General features: G+C 37.1%; 1 protein-coding gene across 2 annotated transcripts in view; it reads left to right on the forward strand.

The window, feature by feature from the left end:
* The window catches only part of LOC128526285 (metabotropic glutamate receptor 4-like), a 152,571-nt gene extending 138,481 nt beyond the window's left edge, over positions 1 to 14,090 (forward strand). Inside the window, exons 7-11 of one of the 2 annotated variants that reach the window (XM_053497984.1) lie at positions 3,198 to 3,416; positions 5,224 to 5,360; positions 5,566 to 6,501; positions 12,072 to 12,321; positions 13,396 to 14,090. In XM_053497984.1, coding sequence (XP_053353959.1) covers positions 3,198 to 3,416; positions 5,224 to 5,360; positions 5,566 to 6,501; positions 12,072 to 12,321; positions 13,396 to 13,445 — 1,592 coding nt within the window. In that variant the 3' untranslated portion in view covers positions 13,446 to 14,090. The remainder of the gene's footprint in view (positions 1 to 3,197; positions 3,417 to 5,223; positions 5,361 to 5,565; positions 6,502 to 12,071; positions 12,322 to 13,395) is intronic. The other variant, XM_053497985.1, reaches the window with a different exon arrangement.
* Positions 14,091 to 16,018: the final 1,928 nt, after the last annotated feature.

Consider the following 16,018-nt stretch of genomic DNA (forward strand, 5'->3'; position numbering starts at 1 on the left):
GTTTGTTGTTCACCTAAAGTAATGGTCTCTTTGCTGCATTTTTGACCATGAAGATCTTCATGCAGTCTCCTCTAAACAGTGGATGATGAAATAGGTCTTTTGAATTATGGCTGAGGCTGGTCATTCTAATAAATGTATCCTCTGCATCCTCTTGGTCTTTCTTTCCTGGGACGGTCATCATTAGAGCCAGTTTTAACATAGCAATTGATTGCTTTGTCAATTGCACTTGGGGATACATTCAAAGTTCTTGGGATTCCTCGGATTGACTGCCCTTCATTTCTAAAAGTAGTTATGGTCTTTTCTTTCTACTTTTAAGAGTATTCTTTGCCATATATGAATTTTTACATTGTAGCAGCAACAGTAGGGCTGCTATAGTCCAATCATTTACATGGGTACAGGTGTATAAATTTAAGCATCTAAGCATGCAGACCGCTTCTACAAACATTTGTGAAAAAATCAGGAGCTCAGTGAATTCTAGTGAGGTATCGTGATAGGATGCCACCTGTGCAATAAAACCAGCTTAGTGGTAATCAAGTTAGTGGTATTGTACCAAAATAAAGCCATTGGGAACAACAGCAACTCAACCACAAGGTGATAAGCCACGTAAAATCACAGAGCAGAGTCAGTTTATACTGCACCAAGGTCGCAAACTGTCTGCAAAGTCAGTAGCTGGTGACCTCCAAACTTCATGTGGCCTTCAGATTAGTTCTAGAACAGTAAGTTAAGAGCTTCATGGAATGTGTTTACATGAGCAAGCAGCTGCATCCAAGCCTTACATCACCAAGTGCAATGCAACGCATCGAAAGCAGTGGTGTAAAGCACACCGCCACTGGACTCTAGAGCAGTGTTCTCTGAAGTGAAAAATCATGGTTTTCTGTCCGGCAATCTGATGGATGAGTCTGGCAGTTGCCAGAGGAAAGGTACTTGTCTGACTCCATTGTCCCAAGTATAAAGTTTGGTCGAGGGCATTATAATGTTGGTTTTTTTCAGGAGTTGAGCTAAGCCCCTTACTGTAGTTCCAGTAAAAAGAAACTTTTAATGTTTTAACATTTTGGACAATTCCATGCTCCCAACATTGTGGGAATAGTTTGGGCCCTTCTCATTCAACATCATAATGTTGCTGAACCTAGACTTGACCAACAGAGGCAACCTTAGATCATACGTACAGTAACACTGCCCCAAGAGCTTGTACAATGGGAACTACAGTATGCATGATGGCTGCATGGGTACACTTCATCTTCCTTCCTTCTTACACTGATGTACCAATCACACTGGAACAGGGTAAATTTTAATTCATCAGACCACATGACCTTTCTCCAATGCCTCGCAGTCCATTCTTTAGGTTCCCTAAGAAATTGAAGCCTTTTTCGATTAGCCTCACTAATACATTAAGTGGTTTTGTTAAGGCTACCCAGGTGTTTCCCTTTAGTTCTTTTGCTCGAACTTTCACTGTAATACATAGCTTTAAGTTTTACTGTGTTTAAGTTTTTAGGTGTTTTTAAGTATCTCCCCATATGCTAATTCAGGATGGTTTTCTGAACACAGATGATGGTTCACTACTATTCTTCCAGATTTTAATAATAAATTTTACAGTTTATAACACAATTTTAGTAGTTTCAACAGTCTCCTTAGTAGTTTTCTTTTCTTGATGTAGGCTAATAACCCTTCTGAGTTGTTTAATAAAAATAAAACATAAAAAAAACAGGAGATTTAATGTGCTTACAGTATGATGCTTGTAGTCAGTTCCGGATTCAAATCTAATCATATTACAGTACTTTATCCTAATTTACCTTATTCAACTATGTAGCATTATTTAAAGAATGAAAATATACAGTGGTTATAAACAAGTACAATGTCTTCTAAATGGTAGTAGTTAAAAAATATAATATATAATATATAAGTAATTTTATTTGAAAAATAACAGCCATTTTCTGATGTCTGTAAAATTAGCAAATTAACTTGTTTTGACAACTGTTCCTGCTGGGTTGTAATTCTTCACGTGTTCAGGCTGTGGGATAGGATGGCAAGATGGAACCCCTTTTTCATGAAACATAATGTAGATCTTTTTGGGCATAATTCTAAAATATATCATTAGTGCAAAAACAAGACACCCAAAGAATGCACACCCAATTAAGCATGGTGGTAGCAGCATCATCCTATGGTGTTGCTTCTTTTAAGCTGGGATTGGGCATTGCTAATCATAAATAGCTTCTATTAATCTATTTTAGCACAAAAGCTGCAGGCCTTCCAGCATGATACCCGTCCAATGCACAAATCCATGTCAACAAAGGAAGGGAAGAAAAAGAAAATTTGCATTTTGGAATGACCCAGTCAGAGGTCTGATTAAAATCCTGTCAAAAAAGTCTGTGAAATATCTTGAAAAGGGCTGTGTAAAGGAGATTCACTTATCATGTCATACATCTAGAATATTTTTCCAACGAAAATTTAAATAAATTTACATGAAGAAATGTAATAATTAATAGACCCAAGAAGACTGAATTTGATCTTTTAAACAAAATGGGTTTTAACAAAGTGCAGGCTGTGCACATTTGTGAAACCAGTTTATTGTAATTTTTCTTTTTTTTTATTCTGAAAAAAGTTATATTTGTTTTTCATTTGAGTTTTATTAGTTGCTATATCACATTAAAGGTAATATATAGCAATTTCTTATATGTATTAACTTCTACTTGCAGTGGAGGTGGAAATTAGATGTTTGTGAGTTCCAGAGTAATTACAGTAAATTAGTCTGTTTAGTTTGTCCCAACAATTGACTTTTTTCTGCATAAAATATCTAAACAAATTTATTATTTGAATGACTTTGGCTCTTAGTCAAGTCTTGTTACTTTCTTATAGGCTGTTTGCAAATGAAATTTCTTTGGCAAGCAAAGATATACACACAGGTGACTTACTAAAGTTCATTGTATACCATTTAACTAATTTTCACTATACTGCCCCTGGTTCCCAAGAATGGAGACAGTATCATCCTGGAAGAGGCTACTACCATCAGCAGTGTCATCATAGGATAAAAGTGATCAGTTTGAATAACATTTAATGATTTACAATGAGACAGAGAGTGCCATGTCAGCAAAATACACCATAGCATATCAATGCCACTGATTTGCCATTCATTTGTCACCCATCTGTAAATGCAGTGGTAAATGCTTATTTTACATTAGCGAACAATTTAATTTAAGCAGTTCTTTGTTTTCTTTCAGATCAAGAGAGGATTGGGAAAGATTCAGCATATGAGCAAGAGGGTAAAGTGATGTTTGTGATTAATGCTGTGTATGCAATGGCCCATGCTCTCCATAACATGCACAGAGACCTATGTCCGGGAAAGGTAGGACTTTGCTCCAAAATGGACCCTATCGATGGAAGCCTCCTACTTAAGTACATCCGCAAAGTCAATGTCACAGGTTAGTCTCTTCCTCTTTTGAAATGATTGTATATATTTATTAAATGCACTTGTATTTAACTGCCAAAGAGGCCAGAATTAGGTAATCTTTAAATGCGGTTTTCAGGTTGTTAAAAGGACAGTGGTACCTCGGCATATGAACACCCGCTAAATAATTTTCCCCCCTAAAAACTGAAATTTTGCAAGACATTTATTTTGTGCGTTGATCAAAGTTGTGATTAAAAGTTTGGGTCACGGTAGATTTTCAGGCTTTAAATTGGGCCACAGTCTTCTTAAGTTTGGGAAAGGCTGGTATAGACCTTGTCTCTTTGCTTCAATTTTCTCCACAGCTTTCTCTGAGGTAAACTGACTCAATTTGTATATTCCTGTGAAGGTCTGAAGTCTTGGAGTGTGTCCCAAACTATTAGCACTGAGAAGTGGTAGCTTGTAAAGCTCTTCTTAGGTGAGACTGCACTGATGCAACCTTGCCTCTGAAATTTATATCCCCTAAATTCTTAGTGACGGGGTGAGAATGGAATGGCATTTGCACTGAAGTGGGAGTGGTTAAGAGGCAAATTGAAACAGGTCCAAACTGAAGTACCCCTCAGTATTCAGTATGTTCAGTGTCAAATGGGCTGGGGAAAAAAAAAAAAAAACCTCTGGTTTCCTATAGTCCTGTTATTGTTTATATTCCTGCAGTGTCAGCTGTGGTCTTTGTAACATACAGTAATTTGAATTTCCTTAAAAAAAAAAAAAAAAAAAAAAATTCTTGAGGATACCATGGGAATAAGCCTTAAAATCAGTGTGCTGTGCAAGACCCCATAACTGTTTCATATTCCTTAGAAAGGGTTCAACTTTGAAGCTCAGGTTGACTAAGAGAAATGTTGTGGCAGGAATTGCTGTCATCTGTTTTGCTGGGGAAAATGTGGCAACAATCAAATTGCCAAATAAACTAATAAACAAATTAAATAAACAAATTATAGTATCACCCTTTTATCAACGTTTGTTTAGCAGTGAGATCTTTACCACTGTTTTCTTGCACTTTGAGGGTTTGAGGTTCCAAACTCACCTCTGGTCTCAGTGCATCGTGTTTGGATGCTTTCTTTGTGGATTTTTCCGTGGGCACTCCCCAGCCCCGCAACAGACTTAAGACATGTCTTGTAAAATGTTTGGAATTTTCAAATTGCCTGTAGTACATAATTACTGTAGGTGAGTGAGTCCCTGTGCCTGTAATCCCACAGTAATCCTCAGTAAAAAAAAATAAAAAATTAAAAAATTTAATAAATAAATAAAAACATCTCAGTAATCCTATAAATCAGTGTGTACTGTATGTTTTTGTGATGAAATACACTGTTGTCAAGCTCTGGGTATAAAATATTATGCTGACACCTCGTACTTGATGCAGTGGATTCAGGGTCAAACATTTAAAGCCAAGCACAAAAAGTAGAATTATTCTCCACTTTCACAAAGAAGTGGAATTATCTATATTTTTGGCCCTTTATGGGTTTCAGTAAACCCCATTTTTCAATCCGTTTTCTTGTGGTATCCCTGTGCAAAGTACTGAACTGGGTGTTTTTTGGGTCTTTGCTGGATATTGATAATATAACCCCAAAATGTTGTTAATATTGCCTGTTTTTGGCCCAACAAATTTGGAACATTTTGTTACACATTAGGCCATGTAAGAGTTATTTGTTCGGCGAATGTACCTTCTTGTCTATTTAGCACGCTGATCATTGGTTCTGTATACTCACAAAAAAGTGCCCATACTGTTCAATTGTGTTGAAATGCATTTTGTAAATAACTGTCTGTCCCCATTCGCTTATCTCCAGTCACAGCTGGCAATCCCGTGCAGTTCAATGAGAATGGAGATGCCCCAGGTCGTTACGATATCTTTCAGTACCAGATGAATAACAAAACCGCTGAGTACAAAATAATTGGCAACTGGATTGACAAGCTTAATCTTAACGTAAGTCTTCCTTTGGATGCCAGTTCAACCCAAGTTTATTTCATAAAGATGCCAGATAAATACAATTATTTGTAAATAAATTGTGCCTTCTAGATGTTAATTTTAAACTTGTAAATTAAAAAATCCATAAAATATACATATATATTGGAAGTATTACTAAGGTAAACTTGTGTCTAATATGAAGCAATTTCTTATGGTCCCCCAGATCTCCATGATGCAATGGCCAGGTGGTGTGCAGCAGGTGCCGTACTCCAACTGCAGCCAACCCTGCAAGCCAGGCTGGCGAAAAAAGATTGTGAAAGGCATTCCCTGCTGTTGGCACTGTGAACGTTGTGAAGGCTACCAGTACCAAGCCGACCCATTCACTTGCAAAATGTGCCGCTTTGACCTTCGCCCCAATAAGAACCACACAAGCTGCCAGCCCATCCCTATCATTAAGCTGGAATGGAGCTCACCCTGGGTGGTCATACCTGTTTTTCTCGCTATCCTGGGCATCATGGCTACACTGTTTGTAGTAGTCACTTTCATGCGTTACAATGATACACCAATTGTTAAAGCATCAGGAAGGGAGCTCAGCTATGTCTTGCTGACAGGCATTTTTCTTTGCTATGCAACCACTTTCCTGATGATTGCCACTCCAGATGTTGGGATTTGTTCATTCAGACGCATTTTCCTGGGCCTTGGAATGAGTATAAGTTATGCTGCATTGCTTACCAAAACCAACCGCATTTACCGTATTTTTGAGCAGGGGAAAATGTCAGTGAGTGGCCCAAGATTCATTAGCCCAGCCTCCCAGTTGGTTATCACTTTCATCCTGGTCTCACTCCAACTCTTGGGGGTATGCATTTGGTTTGTGGTCGACCCTCCCCAGGCCTTTGTGGACTATGAAGACCAACGCATGTCAAACCCAGAGATGGCAAGAGGTGTGCTCAAATGTGATATCTCAGACTTGTCACTCATTTGCCTGCTGGGATACAGCATGCTGCTTATGGTCACATGTACAGTCTATGCTATTAAGACACGTGGGGTGCCTGAGACCTTCAATGAGGCAAAGCCTATTGGCTTCACCATGTACACCACCTGCATCATCTGGCTTGCATTTATCCCCATCTTCTTTGGCACTTCACAATCGATGGAAAAGGTAATAGCTTTAAATATGTAGACTTAAACTAAATACGAAATGCATAATCAGAATATGGACTATTATATAATTTAATATTTAATGTAATTTAACTGCTTTCTTTGTGTCCTTTTTAATAGAATTTCAAAAGATTGTACATTGAGAAACTACCAAAGTTCTGTAAAACAATGTTGGAATTCCGTAGACCATTAATGTGATAGCATTACTTATATACAGACCAACTATATCTTTATAGGTTTCTGTAGAACTTCAACATTCTGTAGAACATGTTCTAGAAGACCTTTGCCATGTCCAGTGTCTTATGGAAAAACCTTATATGCACCCCATTAAACAGAAGATTTCTGTGACATGACATAAAAAAAATGAAAACAACATAAATTATGTCAGATATTTTCTTACCTTTAGTGTATTTAAGCAAACAGGAAATAATAATTACAGTATCATACACCTGTCATCAGTTACATGATTCTGATTAACCCCAAATCAGAAAATGGGGCACAACTGCAACATTACAGAGAAAAGAGCATCCATCCAAAATAGAGAAAAAGCCCAGAAGAAAATGTGTCAGGGAAGCCGCAAGAAGACCTTTGACAAAATTAAAGGAGATGCTGGAATATCTGGCAAATAATAGTCACACCCTTTATGTAGGAACAGTCTCTTATACTCTTCAGAAACCTGGGCAATGGGGCAAGGTGACTTGACACAGGCTCTTTCCCGTGACAAAAAGAGAAAAACATCCATACCCACTAAAAGTACTATACCATCCAAAATATGTTATGGTTTCATAGGATAAAGGTAGAACTTTGGTGCATAATTTAGAAAGATAAGTTTGGTACAAAAACAAAGTCAACTTACCACTCAAAACACCCACACCCACTTTAAAGTATGGTGGTATTGGTGGGGGTGGTATTATGCTACTGTATGGGCTCCTTCTCTTCAACTAGGACTGGGGAGCTAATCAAAAGAAAATGAATCGTGAATAGCTCCAAATATCGACTTATTCTGACTCAAAACCTGCAGGCTTCTTTTGTACAGCTATAGCCATGTCTGTGTATTCATGATTTTAACAAACGTGCTTACAAGCGTTCACTTGTACTTTAATTAAGTTCTGTTTAGGAGGATAGGAGAATCAAATGTTGTGTTGGAATGAATGGGAATAAATAGGAATTTTGAGTAAGCATCTTTAAATGTGTGCAATATTACTTAAGTAGTTAAAACTGGGTAATTAAACACGTAACCAGCAAAGTGTGAAATTTAATTTGTAATTACTTCAGTAAAGTTGTATTTTTTTTTTTTTTACAAAAATCAATAAGTAATATCAATCAACGATGATATTATATCCAATATGGTGGATTTGTGCATACAGTACCCGAAACTGCTTATGGTACATGACTACACTTATTTAACAATATCAGTGATGTACGGGAGAGGAGAGAATTGTATACACTAGCTGTCATGCCTGCAATGTCCAAACTTCAAATAAGGTTTAAAATTGTAATTTGGAAAATCTCTCTTCTAAAATTAATTAATAAGAAATTAACACTATAAAAAATTGAGTTTCCCAATCTAACAAACATAACACAAAGAGTAAGTGATGATTTTTTATTTTATTTTTTAGAGCTGTTAAATGCTTTACGTCCTCCTAGTTTGTGATTTACTTCATCTGTCAACCTGTTCACTCATTGCCTGTTTACTGCCAGACGCCTTATCAGGATTCTGGCTGCCGACCTCATATGGCTTGTATCAAAGTAAATGTGATGAATGCCACTAGGGGTTTTCTGCATAGTTTGAATAGAGGCTTCTGGTACAATCTCTATGGCTTGTAATCAGCAAGAAAAACTCCTAGTGTAAAGGGGGGAACAAATTAATGCATCCTCCCCTGAAGTGGTAGATATTAGATTAATCTTGCTGTTAGTATTGTAAGCAATGAGTTTGATCCTAAGGTCTAGGTACAAGCCGCCTACCTTGATCAAACTGCTATTTACATGCATTTTCAACTGGGAGAATTGTAGGCTGCCACACTGGTACTAAATGGTTCATTTGCTGAAGATTTATCCTGTATTGTGCTGTTGACAGAATAATTGTTGTCTTTTTGAAAGGGAGGCTAACAGCTCATATTCATATACAGGTGAGTTTTGGGGCTTTGAATAACAAACTTTGGCACACCACTCAAAGTAACAACGTTTTTAGACTTAAATCTGTGGTTTACTATATTGTTCATTGCTATATCATTATTTCTGGGTTTATATATTTATATATTTTGTATATTTATATATCAAAATATATTTTGAAGTCATTCTGGACTGCAGAAATGTTGTGATGCAACAGAAATTGCCAGTGGGTTGAACTGCAGCTGTTATCTTATATGCACAATTAGATAAAAGCGTGCATGGTCATATCTTTGTATTAGCGTTCAAAGTATGTCAGGTTAAAACATGTATTACCACAAACCTAACAGCACTAATGCACTAATAAATACACAGTGAAAACTCCATTTTCATTATGGATCAATAAAACATAATACAATGATTTGTCCTTTGGGTTTAAAAAGTAAAATACCTCAGAATCTAGATTATTGATAAAACCATCATCTACTTTTATCTTTCTGAATTGGAAAAGAAAGTGGAGCAAGATGAATGCATTAAGACTCTTGGGAAAAAGTCTCTGAGGGCTAAATCTGTTTTAGTCCCCTGTTCCCATTTCACTTGTCTGACTGCAGCTAATAATTTTACAAAATTAGATACACAATACTAAGTGACAGTGCTACTGAAGGTAGTGTAGCTGCCTCACAGCTTTGGGGTCAGGGGTTCAGCACTGAGCTCAGATTACGGTCTGCGCAGAGTTGGTTGAATCTTTTTACATTGTCCATGGGGGTACATGGATTTGTCGTTTCAATTCTTTAAACTGCACCATAATGGCCTATTTGTATGATCCTATGATGGCCTGGCTTCCCTGTGTATTCCTGCTTTGGGTTCAGTGTTTCAGTGATCTGGATCTACTTTGATCATGATTAGGGTGAAGAGGTAACTGAAGATGAATAAGGTACAGAATTATATGGTGAGAACAGACTCCATTGCAAATTATATTATAGGCAAAATGATGTCTAATATATATATTTTTTTCAGCACAAAGTTATGGAAAGTGTTCTTATGCTTTCGAGCTTATCCTTTCCGAACGCATAGTCTTTGAGAAGCTTTTTAATAAATTGTGAGTGTCCATGAAGAAACATTATAGTATTTGGTAATACAATGCCTGTGAAGATGATTTTCTCATGTTCCTAGAATCATTTTTTTCACAATTTAAGTTCTGGAATATGCGAGAAGAAAATAATGCATTGATGGGAAATCTGGTCATTTAGTGCATTCAAGAAGTGAACTGACTACCTGTACACATAATGTTGCTCAGCCTAGGCTAACTGGAGCATTGATCATAACACAGTCATTGTACAGTCAGCGCTATGCAGAATAGGGCATCACTTCATCTGCTTTACTTCTTTGTATCATACTCATTCTCTTCAGTTTTTTCAAACGAAAGTCTAAAGTTTCTCCTTCAAAAGTATAATAGAACACAACCTGTTTAAGCTTAACCTGAAATGGCAATATGGAACCATGATTTGGACCTTCAGGATGCAGGGTGGAATTCCTGTACAAAGCAAGTTAGGAGACAGGCTTACCATGTACACACAGTACATGGACTTGCAGTGGCAGTCTAGTCTTGCATTGCAACTGGTTTGGAGCCCTGGAACACCACTGTGCTTGTGGGTAAAGGGACAGCGTTAGTTTGCAATGTGGAAATGTACTGTATCAACACTTTTGTCATTACATTCACAAAGGCTATGCTCCCAAGCATTTCGTTTAACGGTAGATTCTCTCACCTTTCTTCACACAAGTGATGAACTTCAGCTGCTTGTGTTACATTCACCATTCTCGGATAAGTGTCTTACATTTTAGTGGACATGAGGGTTGCTTACAGTATATGATATTACAAGTATGATAGCAGTTTGGCTTGTTCAGCCTTCCTGGAGGGGGCACCTGCTACTAACTCAATAATGGTATTGATGCAAATTACATGTCAATCCTGTAAGTTGCTTTAAATGAGACCATTCTGCATTATACTAGTGGTGAGGTCAACGGAGTGACTTAGGCCTTCCAAACAATGAAGACATGAAGACATCATTATATTAAAAGCTATAGGGGAGCCAAAAAGCAGTTGCTGAAGTGAAGGTTTGGAAAAGCCTTCAGATGGCTGCAAATTTCTTGCAAGCACTTTTGGCACCTTAGGAGGGAAATATTAAAGCAAGCCTGCAAGTGCAGGAAAATGTTGAACACTACTGGTGGTATTGATAAGTAATGAGTCGAGCACATTGCAGTACTTATTAAACAAGAGAACGTTCCCTTCTGTCAGGACACAGCGGCAAATCCTTATGGTTTATTGAAGTTTGTCTCTGTGACTGTCGAAACTTTCATTGCAAGGTTGCTTGGGTAGATAAGATTTGGATTTGTATGTTTGGAAAAGGTTGAGTTGCTAAGCTTAACACACTTCATTGTTGCATGAAGATCTGGGACAGTGCTTTTGGCAAACTTAAAAAAAGGACCAGTCGATGTGTTCCAGTTATAGGAGTATCACACTCCCAAACTCACAGGGAAAGTGTATGAAATTGTGCATGCTAAAGAGGAGTCTCTTAAGCACATGTCTACATGTATTTTGTGTATTTGGAGAACACTTGGGAGTGTGTGTCTTGAGTGTGTGTGGAAGATCATGTGTTCATGAGGCTCCTCCACAGGGTTGCTCCAGTCACTCGCCATTATGGGCTGACGAGCCCAGCAATCCAGGGGTGCCTTAAGGTAGAGCTGCTACTCCTGCAAACTGTGTGAAGGCAGCTGATGTTTGTTTTTTTAGCATATAAGGATGCCCCCTGGCCAGTTTTCCCCACTAAGTCTGCATCAGGCAAGTCCCACTTTATTGTATTATGCCTCACATTTTGCTTCGGGACATTTTGGGTTCCCCAGGAGGTGCTGCAATCTGTGATAAACAGATTTGTGCTGACCCTGTCCCTACTACTGTACATCTCCCGAGAGGAATGATGAAAGAAAAATGAAGAATTAAATAAAAGCATATGATCTATTTAGAGAGCATTAAAAAAAAGCACAGGATTTATGGTTCTCACTGCTAGTCTTAATTAACTAAAAAATATATTATACAGTTATATTGATCATCTTTAAGCTAGCTAACGTCGTTCATAATATTATCTTTGCTTATAAATAGAATAACACCCAATGTATTTCCTTAGACAAAGAAGTAATACCGGTAAAAGGAGGTCCAGTAAAGAATAATATTGAGCTGGTCTTTATAGAGCATTATGGTGCCATGATTCCCCTATTATGTCTGATTACTACCTGTTTCATCCAAATCTGGATCACTGTGGTTCTGGAGCCTATCCCAGAAACAGTAATAATAGTGTGAAAATGCATGCTAGCATATGTCGTTTATGGGGCAAATTTCTCAAATGACTTAAGTAGTTCATTAATGTGTACTGTTTTTAAATGTGTACGCTTTTGTCTCAATGGCAGATGTACATCCAGACAACCACTCTTACCATCTCAGTCAGTCTGAGTGCCTCTGTGTCCCTGGGATTACTCTACATGCCCAAAGTCTACGTGGTGCTTCTCCACCCTGAGCAGAATGTGGCGAAGCGCAGCACTCGTAGCTTGAAGGCTGTAGTCACTGCTGCCACAATGTCCAACAAATTCAACCCCAAGGTAAACCTCAAACCCAACGGAGAGGCCAAAACTGAGCTATGTGAGAGCCTGGAAACTCAAGGTGAGAACACTCTCATTGTGTACCATCATGTCCTACCCATAGGAAAATTGCCATCTATTCAACCCTAAGGCTCTGTGCATATGAAAATAAATGGAGCAGTACTACAAGTATTTTCCTATATGAAAACTGCTTTTAAAACTTGCCCCAGTTTCTATGAAAGTTTTTACAGTACTATTTATATTAGAGAGGTGATGTTTACACTATTTTGACTATTTTGAGCAACAGGGTGAAATCACAGTTTTAAAATATATGTAAATCTAATATCTGATACCTGATTGAATATAGTTCACACACTGCATTACAAACCACACCATATAATGCAGCAAGGCATGTATTATATTAAACAGTATAGTGCATATTTAATATTATAGATAATGATCATCATCACTATTATCCTTATCCTCATATATCTTCTCTTCCTCATCAACAGTTTAATAAAAAAAAATGGCATGAAACAGAAATTGAACAGACAGGTCATAGGTCTTGTTTCAAGATCAAATTACTTAAGCTAAAACAAAAAGAAATAATGCAAATGCCTGTCATCCCATGGATCCTAAAGTGTGTAAGGTGTCTGTTTTGGTGTCTGTTGCATAAGTATTACATTATTTTATATTGCAAAGATATTATGATGAGTTTTTTTTTTTTTTGACAAAGACAGCTTATTTGAAAATCGTTTCCTGGCTAATTTTATTTTTAGCGTTTTAAAATAAAACTAGAAGGTAACTTGGTTTACCTTCTATTGCCTTTAGTTGCCCTTTAAGCATAAAACTTGTCTTTCACTATTTAAATAGCAGTAAAACTGGGCAAAATGTAGACATACTTCTTACAACAATAAATAGTAGCCGATTCAGCAGAAATAACTTAGGTGATTATGCAAACATGCTGCTTCTGGCCTGCAGAGAGCTTTAAAGTATGCCCGTGGAGAGAGTTTTCCACCACAGCCTTCATATTCAGGGGAATAACAATCTGGTTTACACTTGTGATTTCATTTATATGAGAAGAAACAGATGTTAATTACAAGCAACTGGGAGTTAAGTCATGAATCACAGATATTATATTCTCTCTTTCTTTCAGGACTTAGCCCTAGACAAACATACATCAGCTACAGCAATCACACAATGTAACAGAATGCAGATCACAACTGACAGCCATCACATCATGATGACAGAAAGTCAGGCCATCACAGTTGACTATGCTCGTGTTTTTCATATGGACAGGGGATATGGACTATGGAGCGGTAATACAGAAATATTCTAGTGAAGGCCAGATAAAGATCTTACGGGGACATCTTTATGTCTCAGGACATGGCTCCCAACTTTATCTAGTTATTCCAAAGGATCTACCTAAGGCTCATTCCAAGGGATCCCAAAAGATCTGCCCAGCAGAAAAGCACAAGAAGCAAGTCTATGTCACTGCTATGGACCTCAGTGAACCGATGAGTTTCGGTGCAAACGAGTCAAAAAAACCTCCTGGAAAATGACTTACAAATTGTTATGAACAATGGTGCATGTGTTAACCAGAGAATGTAAAAGTAAACATGTATGCAATGCTTCTCTGTTCTAATTGGTATTTGAACAATTACTTGTCTGTTTGCTTATTCAGAATAGACAATGATTTAACCTGCTGGATTCACAATGCTCTGAAATCCGTTATGGACAATATATTGTGTTGAAGAAATCAGCCACTTCAATACCCTTTACTCAGTGTTCCTCAAGTCTGCACCTCTATTTCCAACAAACAGTTCTAAGCTTGGTGAGACGGGTTTTTTTTTTAAGTATTTATCAAAATCTTACCTCTCCTTTGGGTTACAGGAAAATGTATTGGTTTTAATCACAACTGTCACTAGATTAAAATATCCTTATGGTAATTCTTTTTAAATAATTGCAATAATGTGGTTAAAAAAAATAAAATTATAAAATTATACTAATTTTGGAACGATAACCTCTATGTCCTGCCAAACATACAGTATGTCAATGCAGACATACTGTACACTCTCAGTTGCTCGGTTATTAGGTTTATCTACAGAAGACATTTCATCAGTTAACGCTAGCCTTACGATTCCTGACTGTAGCAAAGCCCCTGGCACTATACAATTTGTGATGATAATCCTAAATGTACTAAGCTGATAATTTTCAGCTTTAAGCTGAACATTAACAATAAGCTGTTTAAAAACTGTAGCAACACTGCTATACCTGCTACACCATGTCATCAACCAAATAATATGTTGTCCTCTATGGTCTTATGGTGGTTATTTGTCCATTGATGGACAAATTGTGCATCGGAACAGAGGCTACAGTAAATGGATTTATTACTTAAAAGTGCAACTATATATTCCAGGTAGATGCTCCAGGATAAAACGCCCAGTGACTGTAGCTTTAAAGTAGGTGTTCACTATCAACTGGCAACTGAGCATATTATGTTTGATGTGAGGACCTACTAATAAATATATTTTTTTATAATTATCCCAGAATTGCGGTGCGGTTTATTGTAGAGAAAACTCTGGATTCAAGGACCAATTGGTAATCCCTAAATGAGAACTAAAATCCTAAAAAAACAAAATCTTAAGTCAAAGTATAATCAATCATGCCTTTTCTATATTATAATTTCTTTGCTACGATTTTTAAAGGTCTTTAACCATTGAAAACAACCATCATGAAAATGTTCTGAATAATGATCCTAAGCATAGGACTATGAACATTCTTAAAATGATTGACAAATTTTTTGAATATATTACTATACTGTGATCTAAACTTTGTGTGCGTGTGTGTGCACTAATGTATTGAAAATTTGATTGTTTAATTGCAACTATGTATACTTGTGCATAAATAAAGAGCAAAAGAAGATATTTCCAGTAATTATTGTTAGTTTGGTATGCAATTACAAAACATTTCCAAGCAAGCACCTTTTCTCTATAAGTGCTTTTTCTTTATTTTTATTATTTTCTACGATAATACTGAAGACTTTCAAAAATCTCTGGGATTATGTAGTAAACAAAAAAGTGTTAAACAACCCAGAATATATTTTAGATTGCCCAAAGCATCTACACAGTGAGGGTAAGAGTCACCTGAGAACTTTAGATGTTTTGAGACTGTTATACAGTAATGTATGATACACATTTTCCCCAAAAACAGTTACACATACTGTATAACTAACATTCTATTTCATCCTTCCTAATTACTAAGGGCACTATGAACTTTTTACAGGACTGACGTCAGAAATAATTGCAAAGGTGTTCCGAGCTGGCAGCCACTTTCACATTACTGGGAGGGGCAATCGTGTCTGGTGTGCATGATCATGCTCAGCTAACAAGAACTCCTGCTTTGACATGAGAGCCTTGTCTTCCCTGCCTAGTAGGGGAACCTCAGGAGTGGATTACTGTGGTCCAGAATAAATAATACTATAGAGAATATACTGAGAAAAATAAATAAATAACTAAATAGACCACTGAAAGGTTTGTTTTATTTGAAAGCTGCCAGGTAAGTCTGCAGACTCAGAGTTGGAGGATATACTGTAACTTTGAGCAAAATTCATGGGTTCAATCACAATGTGCCATTCAAAAACCATCTGACCACCAACAAACACATGCCTGACCAGCTTATCACCAGATATCCAGTTTTCTACATGGTCACAAGCAAAAAGGCAATTTAAGGCAGATAAAGGCAGATATAACGGATTTTAGAGTTCTTTGCTATGGGGA

This window comes from Clarias gariepinus, chromosome 6, assembly GCF_024256425.1.
Source record: "Clarias gariepinus isolate MV-2021 ecotype Netherlands chromosome 6, CGAR_prim_01v2, whole genome shotgun sequence".
In the NCBI taxonomy this organism is placed as follows: domain Eukaryota; kingdom Metazoa; phylum Chordata; class Actinopteri; order Siluriformes; family Clariidae; genus Clarias; species Clarias gariepinus.